This window comes from Limanda limanda, chromosome 9, assembly GCF_963576545.1.
Source record: "Limanda limanda chromosome 9, fLimLim1.1, whole genome shotgun sequence".
NCBI lineage: Eukaryota > Metazoa > Chordata > Actinopteri > Pleuronectiformes > Pleuronectidae > Limanda > Limanda limanda.
In genome coordinates, this window is record NC_083644.1 from 24091208 (window position 1) to 24114570 (window position 23363).

Here is a 23363-nt window from a genome sequence, read left to right on the forward strand (position 1 = left end):
CAGCCACAAACACATTGTATTGAATTGACTATAGTGAATAAAAAATCCAAACTTTATTGATAATAGTTCTGATAATATAATATCGTACTAATTGTCTGTTCTTGACCCTTAGAGGGTGTTTCATCCTCTTTAATGAAATATAAGAGAAGTAAAAGAAAAGGGCAGAGGTCAAACAAAAAAAGCCTTTTATTTATTTAATGTTGATGGACAAACGTACAGCAGCCACAAAAATAAAATGATCTGTTTCAAACAGAATGGTCACATCTTCTCTGTACATGACAAAGTCAAGTTAGAGAAGGTTAAAAACAAACACACCAACTGTCCTGCAGTGACTTTATAAAACATGACCAGCATCAGCAAACAATTCTCAACAATAAAGTCTCTTCCCCCCAAAGACAGATTTAGTGAGTCCAGCTCTCATTCAGTCTCACAAACTCTTAAGTGGAGTTATAGAAAACAAACAGGTTTGGTTCCTGCTTAACTTCCGCCAGAATAAAAGGCTATAAATGGGAAGAACATTTCACAGACAGACTCTATGTGACAGATACTGTACATGATAAACAGAGAAGATCAGAGCGAGGAGAAATATCCTTTCGTATGGCCAAAAATAATGCATGCAAAAAATGATCTATGAATCTTGAGAAAAACGTCAGTAGAGCCATTAACTACGAGTGGATAAACAAAGAATAGCTGTGTCCAGTGTGTGGGGCTGTACAGTCGCCACAGGGGCTGAACAGGAGATGGGCTGCTCCATGAGGTTAAAGCAGCAGCAACAAAGAAAGTCTCAGTGTCACATTCTCAGTGCAGAATCACCAGGAAAGGCAGAAAATTAGCAGATGTGAAAAATCAAAGTTGATCAAATGGAGACAGAGAGGAAGGAGGTCCGAGTATCAGGGAGGAGGAGGAAGAGGAATGTGGGGCGGTTTTCAGGAGGAGCTGCAGCGGCGCCTCTGCTTTCCTGCAGGTTCCAGGAGCTGGCTACCAAGACGGGTATTTATCAGACTGCAGGGGAGGAACCAGAGAGAAGAGAGAAGAGGAGAAATAAGGGCTCACGGATGGAGGAGAAGCAGAAAGGCGTGAGTGACCCCAGGGAGGCCCAGAGGTTTGAGAGAAGTAGCTGCAGTAATATTAGTGGAGGAAAAAGAGAGATACAACACAGAAGGAAGTGCACAGGGTTGTTATTTCAGACATCTGAAGTGTGATACAGCCAGTGTCCAGAAGATGGCACTATGCAGACACAGATCACAGCTGCTCACCACTGGAATGTGCAGTGATGTGATGTAGCATTTGCACAGCGGAGAGAAAGAACAGGTCTGAAACACTCGCTGTTGACAGAACCTTTTATGTCACGGAAATATTTTCAGAGAAAGAAACTAACAAGCTGTTAGTATTTTAAAGACGATAGGAAGAAAACAGAGGTAACATGCAGAGGTCTAAATATTTAAAACCACTCAATACACTAAATGAACTTCTATTCTGTCAAATGTCTGTAGACCGATTGTATATTAATACAATTTATATAACTACCTTTATTTTGGTGCCTGTCTCAAAGTAACAGGTTAGTCAGGAACAAACAAATGAAGCTTAAAAAAAACTGCAAAAAAACAAACTATCTCACTTTGAGGCTTTCTGCCAGTGTCTTAATGGCAAACTAAAAGATAAGCAGTAATTATCATCACAGGCCTCTCAAACTATCGTTTACACCCATCTCCTCGTTTTAGCTTAAAGTGAAATGGGCGTGGATCAGGAAAAGTGTGTGTGTGTGTGTGTGTGCGTGTGTGTGTGTGTGTGTGTGTGAACAAGTACGCCTGAGACAGTTTTAATTATGCTGAAGTGAATAGCAATAGATGAGGCCAAGGCACGGTTTTTGTTGGGTGCTGTTGTGCAAACCTGGCAGAGCACCCAAAGGCGTTACCACAAATCTTTGGAAGCTTCTCCTTAACAAAGCATAGCCAGGTACATTTGTCACGATTCTTCAGCTTTGGCTCATGTCCCATGAGAGAGCAGAACGGGGGAAAAACAGCTCTACTTGAAATGAGTCTCACCCTTTAAACCTGCACCTTCTCACTAAACTCTCAGCTGCTGGGATACACTGAATAACATCAATTTTAAGCAATTATTATCAGCTTAGTGCATAGTGCATAACCTTGATCGGTGGAATCTACTTTAGCGGCAGCAAGTCAGTCATGGTAAGTCTGTTAAATCACTGCAGTCCATTCAAACAAAGAAAACCAAGCAGTTTAGTCAGAATAAGAGTGCAGTGAAAAACACAGCGCAAGGGAACAAGTCCACTTGAATTCAAGGGGGAACCTCGTAACTAACGTAGATTGGTCTCTCTCCTCATATGGCTGAGAACAAAAGAACATGACTTTATGAAGAATCTGTACTGGTACTCACTGTTTCTGGAGTAGGTTTTGCTGCTGCTGCCGGTATGATTCTATGGTGTGTTGTGGAAGAAACTGCATGAGCTCCAGAGACTCTTTGATTTTGACCAAAATCTCGTAAATTTCACGGCCTTTAATCTGTCGAGAAAAAAAGAAAACGATGGTCAGTAATCAGGTTGGACTCGATCCCGACAACGTTTTGAACAGCATCAAAAGGACACTTACAGGCAAACAGAACACCTCCTCGTCTGTGGATCTTCTTTTCTTGATAGTAGACATCTGTATGCCGTGGGAAACCTGGCGGAAAGCTGTAAAGAGAAGAGAGACGAGTGAGTACGACGGCCGGGTGCTGGCAACTTCGCCTTAGCCAGAGCAGGAGGAAAACAAGCAGGAGAGCAGCAGAGGGTTTGGCAGCATTCCCTGAGAGCGGCTAAGGGTCCTGGACACTTGCAGCACGTCAGGTAATGGCAAAGTTCGTCAGCCCATCACCAGCCCCAGCGATACTTACGGCGTTTCGTACCGTCATTGCTCTTTGTGGCGTCTGTTACGTGCTGCTTGCGGATGCTGTCCTCGTCTGCCTTGCGGTCTCTGCCCGGGCAGGCGCAGATCCTGGCCTCAAAGCACCGGCGGCCTAATACCTGACCGCTGGGAGAAGATGGGGACACACAACCGTCACAAAACGATCCACAACTTCACTGGAGGCATGCACTGAGGATGAGGATGACAATGTCTCTTACTCTCTGGTTTCCAGAGTGACAATGATGAGAATTGGGCGTCTGTTCATTCCACCCACGCAGCTCGAGTTGCACATGAAGTTGTACAAGATCGTGGTGAATTCTGTTCCAACCTGAGGAGACAGATGACAGAAGGTGAGTGACAACACTTGGTGACGCTGAAGAAAAAACTGGTTTGTCCAAGCAGCATTCAAATCCTGGTTTGATTTTCATTTGCACTTCTCCTGTGATCATTTGTTTCTCTCAGGTTTCTGCAGAATAACAAGTTTTTCACTTTTGGGCTCTTTTCTTTTACTACATTTATATTTAAATCAGCGCAGCTGCTGGGTATCAAGTGGACATGAGAGGCCGGGCTGTCACCAGCCTGTCTGTCAGAGTCAGCTGAGGTGGAGAGGTGTCACTGACAGGGCAGCATTGATAGACGGCTCACCTGGGGAGGTTCATAAGGAACAAATACACTCTGTCTTCCAGTGATGGTGTCCTCCAAGTACTGGGCATGGCTGTTTCCCTCCACACGAATCAGATGGCTGGGAGGAGCGATCTGACCTGGAAGCAACATGAGTCACATCAATAAGTGTGGTCAACAAACACTGATTACTTACTTTTAGAGTGAGAATTGTATTTGTAATAAATGAACAGAACTGACCATCGTTGAACTCGCGGCTGAGCTCGTGGTTCGGGCAGCGCTTCACCACTTCGGTCACATGTTCGGCTTTCTTGTAAACAGGCATGGCTCTGATCACGGCACCCTGGGGGGGGTTGGTCAGGACTTTGATCTGAATGGGACATGTCTTGGCAATCTGGCAGTATAACTTCTTCAGTTCTGTTGAGTACTGAAGGGAAAGACAAACAAAAAAAAGAGAGTAGATTAGATAAAACATAAATCAACTGAATAAAGGAAACAACAACGTAAATGTTTTTCATGAGGCTCAAAAACAACCTGCAACTAAATCCTAAAAACAAACATTAATCCGGGTAACACCTGTTGCCTGGACTGTGCACTTCTGGTTTCCCCTGAAGCAAAAGGGGTTATAGACAAGACTATGTGATTATGACCTACCTGAATAAACACACACACACACACACACACACACACACACACACACACACACACACACACACACACACACACACACACACACAGGTACGTTTTGGTTGTAAGAGTCAAAGATGTCTCCCCCCTGGGACTTCCGAGGAGCGTCATAAAATGGACCCCTCCAGCAGCAATTAAACTGGGCCTGGCTTTCATCTTCAAGGGAGGAGTGCTCCGCTGAAGCATCTGATGGCCACTCATCACACACATCAGAGCGACCGTAGAGACTGGTGAGCTAACACAGTTGAGCTCAGTTTTTCTCAAGAGGAAGACAATGACTCAGTTTTAGTCGTGGAGGATCCTTCTTTCGAAATGTGATGCTTGCTCACACACACTGGCTAACTTTCAAGTTTTGTCAGCCAGGAGTCATGAATAATGGATGCACGTTGATCCGGGGCACAGTTAGGATTGATAACCAGCAAGTCATCAGAAAGACTGAATTGTTGGTAATAGGCAAACCCAACTGTGTAAACAAACCATTCAAATCAGTGCTGTGTAAGCAGAGCCTTAAATCCTCTGTGTGCAGGAGACAGTGGGTGAAGTGGAAAATTTCCCTGTCAGGTTCATTTCTGAGCGAAGAGAAGTGAACATTGTGAAAACCGCTCGGGGTTTTGTTCGAGAACAACGCAACGCCAAATTCCTCCTCAATTCAGTTTGGTTCCAGGGAAAGGGAGCCCGTCCCAGTACCTGTCTGTGCTGACTGTAAATATTACTGAAGCTTGGCATGGACGTTTACTCTGCTCCCCAGGCACAGCCTTTCATCAGGACAAACCCCAATCCGCTCCCTCTCATCTCCCTCTGCTGTAAACCCCAGGACAAAGTACACACATTACTGCTTTTCACCCAGAGGTGGGATCCACCAACACCGACAGGTTAATAACACTCAGCTTATCTACTGTCATTAAATATTAACTGTACATGCACAGGATGAACTGACATAAGACGACAACTGTTAGAAAGTTGTGATAGTGTTCTATCAGTTAGTAAGGTTCAAAAGTTTGATTTGCCGTTTGTGCAGAAATACATCTATTTAAAATGATATAGTGTCTGATGAGCACAGTTCAAGCTCTGGGACGTGTGATGACAGACGTGACTCTTCCTTAAACTCAAAGCAGCTTTCCAAAAAGTCCTCTCAAAAAAAAAGTCTCAGGTGAATGTTTGCAGTTGCCCCTCGCTCCTAACCTGATACTCCCCGTACGCCTCTGTCAATCAGCTAAATGAGGTGGAGAAGCCAAGCAGAGAGACGAGGGGGGAAGAAAAGAGAGAAAGAGGAAGAGAAAGAGAGCGGCGTAAAGGGTCAGTATGTAGACCTTCAAATAATTATAGGTTGTTGGTTTTTTTGTAGCCTAAGGCGAAAAATGCACAACTCTTAACGCCAAGATCTAATCAGAGACGTAAGAGAGGCACACAAACAAAGTTGTGTTGATCATATCCTACTGGCACCCACACACACACATACACATACACGCACTGAAGAGAACCATCCCAGCCCTGCAGCTACAGATTTCGAGCACACAGCTATGCGCTGCTGGAGCTATGTTTGCTCAGCAGTGAGAGCAGGAGCTGCTGCTGGCGGCTGAAAGCAGTGCCTGGCTAAAGCTAACACGGTTCAGGGTGGAGGACGCCCAGTTGACTGATGGGATTCAGTGGCTCACACAGGGTGCGGCCTTCAGGTGTTAACATGTAATTATGAGTCTTTCATTGGTCACAATGTGAATTACACAGCCAGGGAACACAGAGTGCACAATACAGAGTCGCTTAATCACAATCGTTTGAAAAAAACTTTTCCAAGTGTTTGCAGGAACCGCCATGTGACACTTAGTTCTTCTGGCACATGCAGAAGTGAGGCAGTACAAATATAATGAAGTGATAGTGAAATGAGTGGCAGAGGCTGTATTTACAAACAAGACCTACTCTGGCTGCTGCGTACACATCTCCTGGACAGAAAACATGAACAAAGGCTGGTTACCTCTGCAGTTTGTACACGGCAAATATAATAATCTTACCAAATGAAACGCACAATTTGTTCTGATACTCGTACAGTGCTGCATGTGTGCAACTACTTTCTAACACTTGCAGCCCTTGAACGCACAAACACACACTTCCCGTGCAGTGCAGGTTGGGGCAGGCCCACAGCTGTGGCGTTCTTTTCTACCTGACAGGCGCTGCGGGCGCATGCAGAAGTCAAGTCCTGACAAACATCAGGCCTTAAACAAGCACTGTTTGGCGCCTCTGGTCTTGTCTTCTTCATACCAGACATGTCATGTCATGCCTGGAGCTTCTCCCCAACCTGTTTAATTCAACAATAATGCCAAGACGTTTTTTTCCCCTCTCCTGTTTTCACTGGAATAGAACTAATAAAAAAACACCTCTCAGCAGAAAAGGAATATGTGGTAAATTAAAAGTTTAAAACGATAATCATCTCTCGCTCTCAAAAGAAATGTGTTGTAGTCATCGACTTTAATCTTGACCCTGCAATCTCAGTGACAACTGTCCCAAGGCAAACCTGTGCACTGACATGTAGCATCATGTTTATGAAGCTAGCGTCAAATATGTATGTCACTCCTGGGATTAGCCAATCCAATGGCTGTCTTCACCAGTGACTGAGTTCAATGCATTAGAAACTGAAAATAAAAGCAAAGCTAACGAAAAAAAATTATGTTATGTTTCTTTTTTTCACTTGCTTGATTCCTGACAATATGCTTTATGTATAACCTTAAATCTAAGGAACCACACGGTGGTGCTTTCTGCAGACTTGGATGGATTGGATCCACAAGAAGCTCATCTTCTCTTAATGACGAGTAGTTACATTTTTTTATATATATTTTTTAACTTATATGTTTTCTGCTAGGCGAATCACTGCTGCTGGTATCTCCACAGGTTGTTGTTGATCTAAATTGTAGAGAATGACCTTTCCCACAATAATTATGTAGAAATCCCATAGCCCATATCATAAAAACCTTTTGACTCTGCCCTTTTAAAATTTCCCTTCTACCTTTTCCCATCTGTAGCTTACAGGGCTTGTGATGGGGCGAGTCGTGACAAGCTTCTTGACACAAACAAGTCTCAGCCCCATCTTGTGAGGCGTGGGACGGGCCCACAGATGTTCCAGGGGCAAGCTGTGTCTTGCTGCCTTTCGCTAGAACACTCTTCTCTTTGAGCGTTCAAGGGCTCTCCTCCTCCTCCGGCGCAATGTGAGATGCAGCCATCAAGCTTAACTCTCTCAAAAAGACAGAGCCCACTCCAAGAGCACAGGGTTCAGGAAAGAGGCACGCAGTATTTACACAAGTATTATCTACAGGCCCTCAATCCATTACTGTAATCCCCCGAGCTCTACAGCGTCCCACTGATCGCCCAAACCATGACATTCCTCTCCTTTGACTGCTATACGTGGTGGCAGGTAATACACATGGCAAACACAACCCATCTTTAGCTTCACAATAGTGGCATCAATTGCCAACAATGGCTGCCTCGTTTGCAACACTCGATGAATTTAGCAGGCTAAAGCAAAGAAGCTAAAAGACATCTACAACCCGCAAATTCCTTTGACACGGCCGAGTGTTTTTCTCCGAGAGAATGATAAAAGAGGGAATTCCATGGAGACTGCAGGAGTGCCAACAAGGAAACTGTTTAGGAGCAGTTCTGGGAAATGTTGACGTGCGTGTGTGCGTGTGTGTCACAGTCGTCCTAGACAGGAAGAGGTTAAGGTGTGGGTTAGGGATTAGGTGTGTCTCAATAAGAACAGTCATCAAAAAAGTCAGTACACAGTCCATTAAGTCCTGTGGAAGATCCCACAGGCCTTCAAAAGGGCGGCATTAGCAGATCTATGCTCTGAGCAAAGCCGTGCTGGTGACATCTTCAGTGGCTCGCCGCCATCAGTCCGTCAGTCCAGCAGTTGAGCTATCGCACTGCGATTATGAGAGCTTTGAGACAGATCACCTGAGATCAGGTGAGGGAGCCTCCTTCAAAATGGGAACCAACACTGTAATCACCACTCTTTAGAATAGCTGCTGCCGAACAACGGGGAAAATGACTGTCTCTGTTATGGAAAATCATCAGCAGAACAAAACGATGTTCAGTGAGCGAAAAGTCTCACAAATACTCTTTGGATTAAGTGACAGGGATTTGTCGCCGGTGGACGATGCACTGACTCATAACCTGACCATCAAATGAAAACACATCTCTGAGAATGAGATTAAAAGAGACCATTTCTGTGGCTCATTCATTAACACAACAAAGTAACTTCATGTTAAGGGGTTTATTTTTTTAATTTCCATTTATAATTCTGCTAGGACAATGAAGTTTAGATGTGTTAAGAGCCTCCTAAAAACTGAGAGCAGGAGAAGGACTGTACGTTATTTAGCATTGTTTATAATAGTGACAGATTATTTCTTTAAATTTGTATCTAATCTATATCATTATTTTATTGTTATATATTTACTTTTTCCATCTTTAAAGATTATAAATCAAATAAACAGAGGAAAGGGAATTATTTTTCACTTAATTCATTTTCAGGTATTTAAATATATATAAATGTGAAAAATCTGAACGAGTAAAAGTCAAATTCTCAATTTTTACCCCATTCAGACCTAAAAAACAATTGTGTTGCATCATATGTTTTGACTTTGGGACACAAAGTCTGTTGCACTTCATGTGTCAATGACGGGGATGTGTCCTAAACCAGTATGGCTCAGGCTCTGGGGCGTGCCTCTCACAAACCACACTCCACAGCTCCTCACGGTTGCACATGAGACAAACACTTTTGTTTTTTGGACTGTGAAAATGAGAGGGATGAGTGAGGCAGTCTGGGAATTGGGTGAGTGTCAAAATCCCACACTCGGGAGGAATAAGGTGAGATCGCCCAGCACTCCCTGAGTTCAGCCTGTTTACTTGGAATACACAGTGCATTAAAGTCACTGCATTGAGCTCAGCAGGTTTTTCAACAGTTTCAACAGCAGGTGTGGGGTGTTTTTTTTCTATCTCCCACTAATGATAGGCCTTTTTAATCACCATTTCCATTGAAAATGTCGAATCCGAAGTCACCACTTGGAAATAATTTGCTGTATTGAAGCACCATGACGTTATCAACACTCCACATCTAGCCCAAGACGCCCCGAAATTGTAACATTCGGATTCTATCCAAACTGTCCAGAAACCAATGTAAAAAAACAAAAAAGTGTCACCTATGTCGTCCACAAGGGTGCATTCAATCCCCCGGACTTGTGATGCTGTCACAGTGATTTCACAGAGCGGTGTACATCAGACACCAAACCAAGCAACTGTGCTCTGATGCAACAGCTGTCCCTCAGCCATGTCATGCCTAATGACAGAGCAGGAGGAGCTGGTTGTGTGGGTTTATGGAGCATCACATGGGGATATCTGCAGCCTGCACAGGGCATCACCACACCTGGACCAACTGCTCAGTCTGTTTACCTCTGTCATCAACAAAGTACCGGTGAACTCTGCTCAAGTTGCGTGTAAACTGGGATTTGAACATGATCAGAACATGGTCAGTAAACATGAGGAATATGTAAGAGCAGAGAATCATTTGTACAGCTAGATTTACATTTAAAAGCTTTGATTAATGTATCTGACAGCCTAGTAGTTTGATGATGCCCTTCAGTCTTTATTCTATCAGCAGGTGAAGTGTAAAGTCTGAGCCTTTGCGAGAAATACCTGTGAATTAGTAATTATTTGAAGCTATTCAAAAGGGCATTCTCTCCTGCGAGATGAGGTTATGCAATGAGGGATTTTCAGATGATTTGCACCTAAATCTGCCTTGAGCAAAGATTGTCAGATAAGGAGCTCAACAGTAAAAGTGTCTCTATATCATCTTTACTCCTCTTCAAATTATGACAGCTAGAACATTAATATGCCTCTGTGGTTCTTTAGTTACAATGACGTGCATAGTCCTGCTGTATGACACACAAAACTTTACAAAACTAATTTGCCATATAAGTATATTTAGATTCATCAGGAAACAGTAATGTACAATCACAACACCAGAAATATTGAATGTCCACGCAGAGGATACCGTGATTGATAACTTACCTGACAGTCTGAATTTGCCCTATAGAGACACAAACGTGTGGTCTTCACCAATAGGAAGCTGTTGTAAGACTGAGATGTTCTCTCTGTCTTTTCTTTTCTTGCTAAACTTCCATTTTAAATTAGACGGGAAGCTTGACACCACTCTTATGTCTGTTTGGTTCAGAGCCCACAAACAAGTTATGTCAAGTGAATTAGTGAACTTGTGAGATGCTGGTAGGTGGGTTTACCTTTGCACAGAGGCCAGATTAGCTCACTCCCTGTTGCCAGGCTTTACATTAATTCATCTTACTAGCTATTGTTATGGAAATCTCATATGTCATGGACCAATACTGACTCAGCACATAAGAGGACACTGATTCATGTTAGTGTACGTGTAGAGGACTGATGGACATTTAAGGATGACAAATTGGTTAGGGTTAGGGTTAGCCCGTCAATAACTACTTTCACAAATGTAGCAGAAAGTTTCTTACCGTCCAGGTGGCAGACTTTGCTGTACTAGACTGCTGGAAGGACACATCAAAAGTGTGAGTGCCAGCGTAATCTGTGTTGGATGGGATTGCCGGTGAGGGAGACATGGCGTCGAAGGTGGAGCTGGGCTGGGCGTAGGGTGATGGGGCTGTCACGTTGTTCTGTGCATGGTCGTTGTTGTAGGGGCTGGTGGATGTTGAACCACCGTTCTGAATGCTCTGATCCATGCTGTTCAGGAGCCCCAGGTTTGTGTACTGCGACTGGAGACAAAATGGAGGGGAGGGGAGAGAACAACAGTGTTTTAACTGAAGAAGAATTTCAAGGACTTTAGACAAAGCACAATCTAAAACAAAAATACGTGAAACACGGATATGTAAGAACCAACTACGTCTGATCAGTCACTTGTCATGTCAAACTACATAAACATTGTAAACCTGGCAAAATCTGGTGATATATTTTTATGTTGCATAAATCATTGAAGAACCCACGGTTTGAGGTAAGAAAGACACATGGAGAAGCTGGTGAAGGCTCATAAAATATGAAGACATTATGCACAAGGAAGTTGAGATCTTGTTTCAAAAGAAAAAAAATCACGACAAAGCAGAGCAACACAAATCATCTTTTGTGGTGTTGTGTTAGCGGTTTTGCTCCTCCCTGATCCCACATGCTATAACATCTGCCATAATTGGCCTTAGAAATGACTATATACCGTGAAAATACAATAAACTCTATGTCACTAATTACCATCAGGCCATGCTTGTTTTTGATCAATGTCCTGCTACTTCTGCTCCTGATCCCCTTTCCACAGTCTGAACAATTCAGACGGGAGGAATGGAATTAAAATGTCTGCCTTTTAACAGGAAGGGAAATATACGCCTGGGTCGTAGCCAGTCCCTTCCTGCTTGCTCTGCTTGCCATTCACCCCATTCCTTTCCATTTATAAATGGCACATTCCTGGACGAGGTGCCATCACCCTTGCTCTTCAGACAGCCATTAATCTCTCCAGGGCCTCTTGTTTATTTCAAGCACGGCCGCCCACAGCTGTCCAGCTCACACCCACGGCACTGCCAGGTGTTAGCGGTGAGCCAGATGACCAAGAAAACACTGATGAGTTAGACTATATAACTATTAATCTCAAGCTAGTGACTCGTGGAGCAATGTTGCTGCTTTATTACACACAAATCCACAAACAGTCAGCCTCGTAGAGTCAGACAGACACACCTGAGAGAGGTCATTCGAGTCAACCGCAGCATACTTGTAACAGCGCCAGAGGGTAGCTCGCTGTTTGGGTGAGGGTCACTGTGTGTGCGGTGCAAAGCTGCTTAACCCTGCACCCCCCCCCCCCCCCCCCCGCAAACAATGACACCAGAGCTTATAAGAGCTTGACTGGTGAACAATTGCAGTGGGCATGCAGGTGTTAGGAGACAAGTGTTTTGTGAATGGAACACACACAATAAAAAAGAAAGAACTCCTATCTGGTGGAAGTCCTGCAGCCTCTAGCAGAGCACGGCTTCCCGACACACACTTCCTTACAATGGGCTAATTACACATATGAATTAGGAAGGGTTAAAGTCAATGGGCGGAGGATTGCCCAGGTGCATCTGAACTCAGACCAGTAAAAATGGGGATGGTCCAACCTTTTGTGACGAACAACAACGGAAGCTTTTTAGTTACATGATATATTTTTTTAGCTTAGATTAGTGTGAAGGAAACTGTTCTTTGTTTTGCACTGACACAGATTTCTGTTTACACAGTAATTTCCCGTAAGCAAGGAGTCAGAGATCATGATCATTCTTTAGAACTATGGTGCAATACACTGCTGTTGAGGTGCTCAGCCATTCAGAGATGATGCCAGCTCCTCTGGTAGCCGATGCTGGCAGCTGCAAAGGTTAATGTGACAGGCACCAATTATTGATGTCAAATTATTAGCCTAAAGAGAAGGTGGGTGCTGGCCAGGGACCAAACATAGATAAAAGCACAGACATAAAGCAAAATGCCTGACATAGAATACTTAACATGAGACACAGGGCCCTGGATAATGTGTCTCATGGTCTAAATAAATATAAGGATCAAAGATGAGGAATGAGGATAAAGCCATAATTGACCAGATAGTGAGGCCCAGAGAGGCAGAGTCTCACCTAAACTCATCATGGTTTAGAGTTTAATTGACTGGAAGTGGGATATAAGCTTTGAAAAGATTGTGCGAGGGAGTTTAAGACCTTCTCCTCGTTTCCTTTAATCAGATCTTATTCCACTATAATACAGCAACCATTTAATAACCACTTTAGCTGCTCTTAAAAATTCCTTCTGTTTATAGCCGACGCTGTGTTTAGGCCTTTGGGATGTCAGGCTTGTAAGCAGGAGCACGATAAATCAGCAGCCTTGTCAGCCTCAGCAGCCTTTAATAATGTTTTTGAAGGTTGCTCTGTCTGTTTGAGGCCTTCAGTGTCTTTGTCTGAGAAAAAACCTGGACTAAGCACTTCAGCCCAAAAGGAAAAGGAGCCTGGTGACCTTCAGGATGAAGGCCTGTTCAATACAATGTAGGAATCTGAATTATCCAGATCACATATCGGGCATATTTCAAATATACATGACAGTGCTAATTTAAAACTTACTGCTAACGCCAACACAGCGGCATTCGGTATGGCATACTAACACATTCAAATTATTCCTTGACTTGTATTTATCAAGATGTCAATGACCACATGAATGCACTAAAAGCTTTGAGTATTCAGTATCTTATTTGTTTATCTTATCTGACTCAAGGCAAATCATGTTCATCTTCAGCTTTGGATTTTCTGCTCCCTCCCTGTCAGTACATTAATGTCTGTGAAAGTTCAAAGGTTGGGATTATTGTTCATTGATTAATCTGTTAAAGTATCAACAGTACTGGGGTCACAAAACAGCAGAGATTATGTGACCCAACACACAAGCAGAACATCTATCAGCGTAGCACCATGGAAACCAAATAGTTACATAAACTCAAGTTTTGCCTCATACTGGAGTGCTAGAAAAGATAAAACTATATAATTTTACATCTTTAACATAAAATACACAATGTCTCCAGTTGCTGCTGCTATGGTCACAAAGTGTAAGCACTGATAAAGCTTGAACGACCAATAGATGACAGGAACCAGAGCAGACCTGGCCTGAGGGGAAATAACTCCCATTCCAGACTCTCTGCTGACCTGCTCCATCTACCTAGGGCCAGAATATAAGAGCATCTCGGGGACGGTGATGAGTGACCACAGGGGAGGGAGGCATTAAAGGCTCACCGTGGGTTGGGGGTTGAGGTGGGGCTGGGTGGGGGTCTATCTATTCCTTTTACCTGCTGGGGTGGGCAGAGAAGGTGATTGTATCTACATCAACACACCATTAAAGCAATTACGACCCTGGACTAAACAGCAGCGCCTGGTCGGCCACATTCTAATGGCTGCAACGGCTCCCTGGAGACTGGGGATGGGGGAGGGGGAACCTGATACCTCACACACTGGGGGGATTGAGCCGGACACCACTTAAAGACCCCCTGCTCAACAACTTAAAAGACAGTGACCCGACACACCTGCTATCTGCAACCTGCAATCTGAGAATCTGTCACCGCTCACTTGCTCGTTGTTAAGTTTTAGTTAAGGATTTGGTTGGTAAAAGAAAAAACACAAACCTGTAGTTCAGTGGAAAAATCAATGTCAAAGGAAAATGATGGCTGAGACATAAAACTGATGATAACAATCCTCAAACTACAGCAAATATTTCACGTATTTCATACAGATTCGATAAGTCAGAGAAATTTAGCTGTTTTTAAGCAAACACGCCTTAAAGGTCAACTCGGCTTGTAATTGTAACGGTTACATTTACTTGCTTTGAAACCATACACTTTTACAAAGTTAGAATAATGCAATGATGTGGAATTTAATATTAAAAAAGGAGCTGAAAATAACTTCAGTACAAACTCCTTTTAATGTTTAATTCACTTTAAAACAGCCTGTCAGTGTTTACCATCGAGCTCTGCAAACACAGATCCATCAGTCAGGATGCTTACGCTTTCATAGTGAAAAATGGGAATAAGTCTAATGATTGTTTTTAAAAAAATGATGATTAATTAATTAAAAAATCAAGACTTTTGTTTTGCTGAAAGAGCAGACGAATATTTCATGGAAATGTCAGACGCACAAAGAAAAAATGACAAACACGGAACCCGTGAGTGTCCTGCTCTCCAAACTTTTTTACAGAGCAGTTTATAATCATTGCAATGATGTAGATGATGGTATTTGCTTATATAATGTTATTTACTTTATATTTTTCAGAGCTTTTCCATGAAAGATTCCTTGCAGAGAACAGATATTTATCACTGCAGAAAATCAAAACGCTTCAAAACTTTTTTGGAAGTCAGATTTTCTCCCACATTAAAACACTCAACAACAAACAGACTGAATGTAAAAAAGTAAATCACATGGACTGAATAATGGATCTCCCAGTCAGACAGTTGAGATTTTATAAGGGTACATTCAAAAATCCTCCAGGTGTTTACATTCCCGAGAGCCACACACGCACACAGATGTGCACGCAAACACACACAATCAAATGCTAAATCCTTCCACCCGCTTCAAAATCTTCTACGTAATTCTTACTGTATTCAAAAAAGCTGTTTGTATTTTAGTGTATCCATATATTTATGTTTTACGTATTCAGAATTCAATTTATCGGTTACACCCAAAACATTCCTGTGTCAGGAAACAAATTTTTCACATGTATCCAAGATTTTGGATCATTAGGAACACTGACATTAAACTGTAATCCCAAAGCGTGAGGCATTTTACTTGTGTTTCACATGTCTTTTTCACCAGGAAACCCACTAAAGGAATGGGAGTGAGGGCCGAGGCCCCATAAGCAGCTGGTCTTACCTCACTGTAGGATGTAGCGGTCCCTGTCTCCAGGTACAACATGTTGGCGCTGAGATTGAGCAGAGCTGCTGCTGTTTGCTCCACTGGCTCCAGGATTCCACAACTCTCTTTTCCTCACTCTGAGTGAGTGATGTGGACTACAGATGCAGAGTGGACAAGCAGAAGCTTCTATAGGAATCTATGGGAAGCTGATATATACCTGGAAGAGAGGGGAGGGGTCTAAGAAGCTACCTGTTCAATAGCCGAGTCCACACCCATCTCCTGAGGACCAGCTCCTATGAAGCTCTGCAGACGTCCTTTACGACGAGTTGGGAATGAATAAATAAACTTGGAAGCTTTGCTCAAGATCAACCTCAACAAAAATAATGAATGCCTGACACGTATGCATGCATTACAGTAAATGGTTCACTTTCTTAAATTAAACTTAATACAAAAGATAATTTTCACCAGAGAACATGTTATTTGCCGGTAAGATCTCATTTAAATTAAGCTATTCAAAAAACATTGATCGCATCCACATGGGTGGATGACATCAAAATAATTTTTTAAAGCCACAAATTCTACCAACTAAAAAGATGGAGAAAATATAAATGAACACAGAGAAAAATCACGAGACGTGTGATCCTCACAGCGAGAACTGTGGTACTGTGCTGAGAAAGTATCAGCTACACATGTAGTCGCCAATTAGCATAAGAATGGCTCCCCTCTGCATCGTCAAGCAATCTTAATGCAGAGCCCCCCAGAAAAACAATGTGACTCCTGTAGATTGCTTGTATCTATCAGAGATGACTGATGTAGATCTGTTTTGGAAACATGCAGTGTCTCAGGTGGCAGCACTGACCAGCAGGCCCTTAGCACAGCTTCAATAAGACTACAACAAATTCAGCATCATATGCCAGGTTTAAAATTTTGGATGGAAAGCTTAAAACTTTACATTGAGGCCCAGGTGATTTTTGAGGTACTACCGACCTCAAAGAACAATTGAGTAAATAAGCAAGATAGAAAAAATCTGGTTTGTACATGAATCATTTGAGACTGAAAGTAGACCTGATCATATTTAATGAACTAAAAGAAACATGGAGTAACATTGCAAATAAAAACATGAGTAGATTGTGCTAGCTGGTCTGCTACATGACACGTGAGGTCACTGGTCAACAGGGCGCAAGTAATTTCTCTTACTGCAGAGCCAAGGGGCTTAAAACTTTTGCCCTGTGGTCAGAATGATTTAAAAGCTGTCTGAAATCTTACGCACAACTATGAACTGAAGGTAGTGTCTCCAATCACCAACCACACCCGGGCCAGGCCCCGGGGCCACAGGTCAGCCTGTCACAAAAGGCAAATCAACACTTTAAAGAGTCCAACCCAGGGGCCGCCCGGCGTAGCCAGGCCTCAGTGAAGGCCCGGCCAAACCTTTAGAGGGTAACAATTAGTTTAGCTAAACAAACTTCTAATTATGGTAAAACAACATTGGAATCTGAAAAGAACTTAGAGTACTCAGTGTTGGGGTGAGGCTGAAGTAAACTATAGCACAGCCATTGCAGTTAAGCAGGATAGGACAGACATATGACCTTATACTCAACTGACAGTTTATTAACTCCACCCAGCTAAAATTAAATCAGCCTAACAAATGTCTTTGATTCAGAGAAGTGCTCATTCAGCTACATGACTTTAGATGCTGTTTGTTTGTTGTTGTTTTTTGCTGTTTGTTGCTGTAGAACTGCACTGCATTATAAAGAGAGGTGGACACAATAATAGAAACACCTTTTCATAAAATTCAAAACAATTTCAATCTCTCCAAAAACTGCAGCCTCCAAAACAACCATTGGATTAAATCGACATCCGTCTCAACACAAGCTGAAAAGCTTCACGAAGGGAGGATTTATGTATTAGTCTGCATTAGATTGAGTTATAGATAAAGAGCCAACTGAATTAAATGTAACTTAAGCTGTTTCAGACATTGAGTTTGCCTGTCACATATGAACACGGTAGCAGAAGACTCCTCTCAGATGCGTTCACAACAAGACAGATTAATTCAGAGCTTTCAGGTGAGAGGTGGTGCAGCTTGCAGACGGCATTTTGCTTCTTCGTTGTATAGCAGCTCTTTTTTCTATCCTGAGATATTTGTTTTAATTTAGTTTTGCGTCCATCTCGTGTAAAAACGTCATCAACATTCCCATTCGGTCACGGTGTATCCTCCGGAGAATCTCCTGCTGTGTTCTCACAGAAAGTGACACAGACATTCGCGTTCTCAAATACAACAACTCCGGATAATTTCAATAGCTTTCAGAGTTCAGTGTAGGTCTCAGCAGCTGCAATAAACTGCAATGGGCTTGTAAATCAATCAGCAAATACCTTAAAACTTTTTAAATTGTATACCTTTCTTTCATAATTGAATTTAGACCAATATTGAAACCAATCTACCACAACACGTGTATGGTGAAAAAAAGGATTCACAGGTTAGGATTAAAATTTAAGACCCTGAAATCAAATTCACTGGTAACTCATTGTCCTGCCATCCTAACACATTTACTGGCAGAGTGTAGGAGCGTCTAACTGCATCAGCTCGACTGTTACAGCGGTGAGAAGCTAAACGGAGTCAGACCAGGCAGCAGCTAAAGAACTGCAGATCCAGGGGCTCAGACAAAAGAGGCTTTACTGAAGTTTTTCCCTTTAAAGAGTCGGTTCCTTAAGTCAGCTAGATTAGTTTAGTATCAAGTATCAGGCTGCAGAGGCCAGGAAGGCACAGACACCTGCCCCGAAACCATCGTGGGCTCCCGTCCACACTGACAGACGCAGGCAGTCAATGGAGAGACGGAGAGAATCACTTGGGTGGCAAATCCTAACCACAATCAACCGCCACCAAATCCTGAAATACTATTGTTCAGAAGAAACCAACTTAAGCAGCTTCTGGTAAACCTGAATTTACCCCACTAGGCAATACGATTTCACAATTACAACTGCATAATGATTTATATGGGACAGGTCAAACCAATTGCAGGTGTACAAGAGGAACTATAGGGGACTTATCAGGAACAACTTTACCACTGTTCAACATTGGGTAGGTCAAATCCTAACTTTCTGGATGGATTTTGTGTCTTGAGCTTTATCCCACATAATTTCTTCACTCTTTCCTGGTAGCAGGATGCAATTGCACGTGCATAAACATTGCTCACGTGAGAGAGAGTACTGCCTTGATGTCACTGGAGGTTACGCACACAACTGCAGTTAAACTTGGAGGTCTAATTGCACACAGCTATACGCTAAGTAAGATATCTCTTATGTGATTAAGAGAAGTGTAAACATAGTTTGATTCATTTTGAAACTGTGGCGGTCCAAATTACAAAACGGTGGGTGCCGAAGTGTAGAAGATTAATGGGAAACACTGGTCATTTATTACAACAATCTACCGTACTTCCATTTTGACCTGTAGTTGTACTATATATTTAGAAACTACATCAAACACCAAAATATATGAATTCTGTTCGATAACCTTGTTGGAATATGGTGTGAAACAACCTGATCACTACATCCAGAGAAGAGCTAAAATACAAAGGTATCCTCAAAATACAAAAACTGAGTGAATATCGACTTGACAGCAAATCCATTTAGCCAGCCACAGGAACTCTTGTAGGGACAGAGGAACTTCACTTGTATTTAAATTGCAGGAACCCATTTCAAGTTTTGGCTGCTGTGCCTTCTGTGCCTCTGCCATCAAAATGTCACACAGAACAATCTTTCCAAAAAGAGGTATCAGCAAAGATTCACACAGCATGTGCACAGTCTTCATTCAGACTGCAGCTACACACTGGTTGTAGCTGGTTTTAACATCAGAAATTAGGAATGCGAAGTTTGCTTAATGTTGTTAATGTTTGATGAAGGTATTTTTCCAATCAGTCTAAAAAAGGAGTAAAATGAAAAGATGTGAAAAAGAGATCACCATTACTTTGAAAACATTGGTCTTGCACTCTCGCTGCATGTCTGCTTTCCAAATCCTTCTAGCATCAATCACATCCTGGTCACACCACAGTGGATTTCAAAGGAGACGATGATTCTGGGGCAATTTCAATGTTGCACGCAAAAATCACATCTAAAAAACTTTTGAATGTGCTGTAATTCTAAATTGCGTAATCGCCTTGGTCTTCAGTTGCAGTTAAAATTCAAACACTACAGTATAAAGTTAATAGTGTCTGGTTTAGTTTCTTGTATAAAACGGTAAGAAAGAACCAGAAACACATGAACAAAAATAATTGGAGTACTGTTTTTAAGTTTTTAACTTAATTTTTTTACTTTGATAATGTTGTTGAGATTATGTTTTGTTCCGTTCAAAATGTCAAAATCAGCAGCATTTTTAAATGGAACCAATGCAGTAGTTTCCAAGTGATGTTTTACAAATGCCGTTGAAGTTGTTTATTAGTTGTACCTCACATGATCCAATTGTGTGGAGTAAAAGCAGAGTTAAGCCTTGTCCTAGAGGATGTAAGAAAAGATATAAAATGTCAGGGTTATATGGGCTCTTGTATCCATGCACCCACACTCAGACCAGGTCTCATCCTGACTCACTGACGCAACAGTTATTCACACAGATCATGGCAAGGATCATGAGTTCCTTGAAACTGTGCCTTAAAAACACATTCTTCATGCGCTGGAGGCAAACTGGTGGAGCATTCAAAAATAAACGAGAGCTCATTGTGGCTGGGTATTCAATGTACAGGTTTCCTTTAGATCAAGTACAACAAGAATACATGAGGAATAATCCAAGTTAAGCTTTAAATTGTGCTTCGTGTTACTGAAATAAACGTGCCGTTGTTTGGGAGGTGAAACGATCTAAACTGTGTATTCATACTGCAAAAGACAGGAAGTTTTGAGGTAAGGTGGTTGTAATGACTCAGAGTGAGAGTGACGAAGAAGAAACATCAGACTTCATCATATTAACAGGAAAGATTGCACCACGTTAGGCAGATTCTTTTCAGGTGACAACTGATGAAACGGTGGAAAAGCTGATGCTCAGAGATTGAACCGGGAGGCAACAGCCATCACACGTTAGACAAAAGAGGAGTGGTTCAAAAAAAAAGTACGAATCCAAACACAAACATGTAATTAGATCCCAGAGAAGTCATTTGTCGATTGAGTTAATTTGCTGTAAAGTTTGCCAAACCCTGCCTGGGAAGGACCTCTGTCCCTCCGCTCGACACTGTGTCTTTGACGCACAGCTGAGCGCTTTATCTAGGTGTAAAATCAGCTGTTTGGGGTAGGATATAACATTACTCCTGCCACTATATCTGCTACATTCCTTAATGTTATTCTATCCTCTGCTTGCACGCTCCCCTTCTCCCCCCCCCCCCCTCCTTGTTGCCACCCCTCACCTTTAAGTTGAGAAGACATGTACTGATAGATGAGAGCTGGGACCTCTGTGGGAGAGGCAGGTGCTGCGTTAAATTGTTGCCCTGCAGCTACAGAAAAAAAATCTAGAAGAAAAAGGAATTTCAGATTAAACATAAACCCTACACAATACAAATAAGTCCCTCAGGGCACTAAACATTGAGCTGCATTCTAATGACTCATGAAAGAGGCACACCTCCACACGGGAGGATGGGGATGGTTGGATTGCCCACCACGGCTTTTCACCAGATCACACACTTGGTAAGAACCACTGGGGCTTGGTGATTGGCACGCCGCCATAGTAGTGAGCTCTTAGCCCCCACACGGATGCTGCCTGAGTTGCTGGCGTGCCAATCAGCGCACCACACCCCTCTTTGGTGAAGAGGAAAGTGGGCGGTGGGGGTGGGGCCATTAATCACCAGTTCAAGAGAGCACAGGCCCCCTTGGGGGATGCACAGGGTAACATTACTCAGCTCCTTAAACAAAATTTTTATTTGCTATTTTTTTCCACCCTGGCTGGACAACAGCATTCCAGCACTGGGAGGGGAATACACACATCATCTCTCAGTAGCAGAACTGACAAAGATAGGATCACTACACTGCAAATCAAACAGAAAGAGGCTCATACACTGCACTGACTTATACACCTCTAGTGGGAGATTGCATTTTTCACAGCTTTACTCCACTGTACAATGAACATCTAGCTCAATTAAATGTAACATCTGAAATCACAGAAAGTAAGCTCACAATCCGTGCTTTAACTGTATGAGGTCACAGAAAGTAATAAAAACAAAACACAGGCCAGTTAAACAAAAGCGCAGCACCAGGCATCTGTCTGTGTAAAATTCACATTCTTCCTCCAACAAACTCAGAGCCGCCTGTCTCAGAGGGGCCTCCCAGCTCCAGCACAACTAAAGGAGATAATATCATCACTTTACAGACAACGTCTCACACAGAAACAGATAAACCGGCCTCACTCACTGGCTGCTGAAATACTTCGTGTCACAACGTTCAAAGGGGAAATTCCATTTGAAATATTTAACAGAAACAGTTTGCATATCGTAATTGTACAATTTGTGGAATTTACCACTGGAAGTCCCATCAACTCAGAATAAAAGTGATCTCAGTCGGTGTATTTATCAATCAGATACAAATAAGTGTACAAAATGACAAACCCAAAAATTATATTTAATTCAAGCTTCTATTTTATGCTGTGTTAAGACCACATTGGTTTTAATTAATCAAATTAAGGAAACAGCAGCGTTCTGCTTGGATTAACAGCATCATTTGTCTGTTTGGAAATTGACTGGTTAAGAAATAGGCATTAAAGTGACTGGCTTAAAAAATAAATAAATAAATAAATAGGTCCCAATAAGGATATTATTATAACATAGTGATATAAAATACTAATACCTGCTGGGGTTCTGGTGACAGACGAGTGATCATAGCTACACAAACAGCCATTCACATTCACTCTCAAATAATTATTATAAATAAATAATATATATACTATAATTATTGATATTGTTATAAAGATACTGATCAAAGCTCCAGAGTGCAACCGTTTTGGTGGCAAATGCGACCAAAAATCTATGAGGAGCGACCAGAATTTCCCTTAGCACCTCTCGCACCAGTTCAGCAAAGCTTACTGAGACACTTTACTGCTGTGTCAGTATTTGATCGACTCGTGTCACTTCCTGTTCTCATCTCCTCTGCGGAGTTTACCCTCACACACACAGGCCCGGGTCTGGCCCCAAACACTCACAGATGAGAGATGAGAAGTGGTGAACGAGGCGGTAAATGTTGAAAAGTGGCGACAAAATGTGTGAATACAAGGTTTTCACAATGGACGGCTAACGCTAAACCATTAGCACCGCTGGATCAGGATCATCCTGCTGACCTGCGCTCAGTTTACACTTTAACAATAAACACCAACACTAATCACAAGCTATTATCTGAACAAATAATGTTACTTTATGAGACGCGTATTTTAATACAATGAAAATGTGACGAGTAGACACATACATATGCGCACACACAAACACAAAATCCTAGATGAAACGCGGGAATACTAACCTAAAACAATACAAGGCTAAAAGCTCATTTAAATCATAACCTCCCATACTGTTTAGTGAGCTGGGAACCTATATTCTATGCAAAAAGTTCAATATTTATTTGAGAGGAATTTTTGTTAACAGAGTAAATCAATTATATTTCATGTTTTGGTTTTGTCTGGTTCATTTTTTAAATTAATTTAGGATATTTTAAATTCTCAATCAAATGTCAGACTAAACATTCTTTAGAACTAACCTCATTGCTCTTTAAAAAGGTGAACTTGCATGATTATGCTATA

The 23363-nt window shown here is 42.2% G+C and overlaps 1 protein-coding gene across 4 annotated transcripts in view; it reads right to left on the reverse strand.

The window, feature by feature from the left end:
• tp63 (tumor protein p63) overlaps positions 1-23363 on the reverse strand; it is a 31903-nt gene that overhangs the window by 2164 nt on the left and 6376 nt on the right. For 2 of the 4 annotated variants that reach the window (XM_061077979.1, XM_061077978.1), the window contains exons 1-8: positions 15632-15673; positions 10733-10990; positions 3765-3951; positions 3549-3664; positions 3122-3231; positions 2905-3029; positions 2610-2692; positions 2398-2522 (exon numbers count right to left, since the gene is read on the reverse strand). In XM_061077979.1, the coding sequence (XP_060933962.1) occupies positions 2398-2522; positions 2610-2692; positions 2905-3029; positions 3122-3231; positions 3549-3664; positions 3765-3951; positions 10733-10990; positions 15632-15673 (1046 nt within the window). Of the gene's footprint in view, positions 1-2397; positions 2523-2609; positions 2693-2892; positions 3030-3121; positions 3232-3548; positions 3665-3764; positions 3952-10732; positions 10991-15631; positions 15674-23363 lie in introns of those variants that run through there. The other 2 variants (XM_061077976.1, XM_061077977.1) reach the window with 2 other exon arrangements.